The sequence below is a fragment of the Condylura cristata genome, unplaced genomic scaffold (assembly GCF_000260355.1).
Source record: "Condylura cristata isolate star-nosed mole 26May11 unplaced genomic scaffold, ConCri1.0 scaffold00054, whole genome shotgun sequence".
NCBI classification, from domain to species: domain Eukaryota; kingdom Metazoa; phylum Chordata; class Mammalia; order Eulipotyphla; family Talpidae; genus Condylura; species Condylura cristata.
In genome coordinates this window covers 1,101,689-1,103,565 of record NW_004567155.1, presented here as the reverse complement: position 1 = coordinate 1,103,565, position 1,877 = coordinate 1,101,689, and the positions used below count along the sequence as shown (strand labels likewise).

The following is a 1,877-nucleotide window of genomic DNA, read 5'->3' as shown; positions in this document are numbered from 1 at the left end:
GGCCCTGCCGAGGGTCAGCAGGCCTGGGGGTCTCCCTTGGACGGCCTGTGCCCCATCCCCTCTGCTGAGGCCTGCCCAGGGCCCCCGCTCCCGGGACCCAGTGAGGTCCAGTGGATGATGGGCCGCCAGAGCTGGGCGGACCCCTCCAGCAGCCTCTGCCGGCCCTGCGGGTCTGCGGCATGGGGAGGCCAGCTCGTGGGCCCCGAGAACCCCGCGCCCTCCTGCACGCGTCACCCTGGCAGTGCTGGCCTCGGTCCTCGGAGCAAGCCACCTCGTGCGGCCAGTCCGCGAGGGCCGGGGTGGGCGCGGCCAGCGGCCGGAGGGGCCGGGGCCTGGCACTGTGGCACAAGCACGCCTGTGTGGGGGTGGGGGGACAGGCTGCCCACACTGGTCAGGCCCGGGCGGCCGCTGCGAGGGCCGGCCGTGTGACGTGGCCCCCGCCCCTGCAGGTACCCACTGTACCAGCTGGGCAGCCCCCAGCTCCGCGTCTTCCGCACCAACTTCTTCGTCCAGCTGGTGCGGCCTGGCACGGCCCAGCCCCAGGACACCGTGCAGTTCCGGATCCCCATGGAGTGAGCCGGGTCGCTGGGGTGCGCGGGTGCCCGTGGCGCGGGCCTGCCCCGGGCCCACGGGTCACACGCACCTCTGTCCACGCTGCCAGGATGACCAGGGTGGACCTCAGGAACTACCTGGAGCGCATTTACAACGTGCCGGTGGCCGCCGTGCGGACGAGGGTGCAGCACGGTGGGTGTTGGGGCCCCTGCGTGGACCCCCGGGCCCAGCCAGCCGGCGTCGGGAGCAGCGGGGCGGCAGGCCGGGCCCTGGCCCTGCCGATGCCGCGTGCCGCCTCTGTCCGGAAGGGGGGGGCTGGCCGGGGGGAGCGGCCTGCGGAGTGGGGTCTGTTCCCCAGGCTCCCACAGGAAGCGGGACCAGAGGGGCTGCCGCGTGAAGAAGCCCGACTACAAGGTGGCGTACGTGCAGCTGGTGAGTGGGCCTGGCCGCGGGGTGTCGCCCGGCTGGCCTCGGGGGACCGGCCCCAGCCCCCAGAGGGAGGCGGACGCCCAGCTGCTCCCCGGGGGCCTGCAGCCCCACGCCGTCCCCCCTTCTGGAGCCCTGCCCCCCGCTGGAGCCCTGCCCCCCGCTGGAGCCCCTCGGCCGCGCAGGCCCTGGAACCTTCCCCCAGTGTCCAGCAACCACACCCCGCTGCGGGCCCTGGGCTGGGGTGCGGCGCCGGCCGGGCACTAGGTGGCGGTAGCGCGCTGCCGGGCCTGCTGTCCAGGCGGGGCCCTGCCCGCTCCCGGCCGCTCCCAGCCGCGGTGGCTTCAGCCTGCCTGTGTGTGCGCTGGAGCCGGCCCAGGTGGGGCGGCCGTTGGCCTCATAAAGGGGCCTTGTCCTGCCGTTAGTGGGGCGTCTGTCTTTGGCACGCATGCACCCCGCCCCCACGCCCGGGCCAGCGGCCGCAGGTCCAAGTGGCTTGGAGCCTCCGAGAGGCCCTGCCCCGGGCCTGCTGCGGCCCAGGCCCGCGAGGCCACTCTGGGGATGGACAGCGGCTGCCGGGGGCTCGGGCCCTGGCCGGCCGCCTGCTCCCCGCACGCACAGCCCAGCCACGTCCTTGTTTTCCTAGAGTATAAGGCGAACCGGCCCTGGGACCCTGTCACGCCCACAAACGGCCCTCCTCGCATCTCGGGGAGCCCCGGCGGCTCTCGGGGGTCCCCCAGGCTGCTGTGACTGGCTCTGCTCATGCTCTCAAGTGTCACTTTGGGCTTCTGCCTGTGGGAGCTGGGGGGGCCAATCGCCGCGTCAAGCCCAAGTCCCAGCACCGGGCCGTGGCCGTGGGGGGCCCCTGCGGTCACCCCGGGCCCGCCCCTGCGGCCGCC

The 1,877-nt window shown here is 74.9% G+C and overlaps 1 protein-coding gene across 1 annotated transcript; it reads left to right on the top strand.

The window, feature by feature from the left end:
* Positions 1–6: 6 nt before the first annotated feature.
* MRPL23 (mitochondrial ribosomal protein L23) lies at positions 7–1,871 on the top strand. The gene is made up of 4 exons (XM_012734317.1): positions 7–299; positions 450–572; positions 662–744; positions 911–1,871. Exons 1-4 carry the CDS (start codon positions 115–117, stop codon positions 1,243–1,245), a joined length of 726 nt encoding a protein of 241 aa, XP_012589771.1. The 5' UTR covers positions 7–114; the 3' UTR covers positions 1,246–1,871.
* The last annotated feature ends 6 nt before the right edge of the window (positions 1,872–1,877 follow it).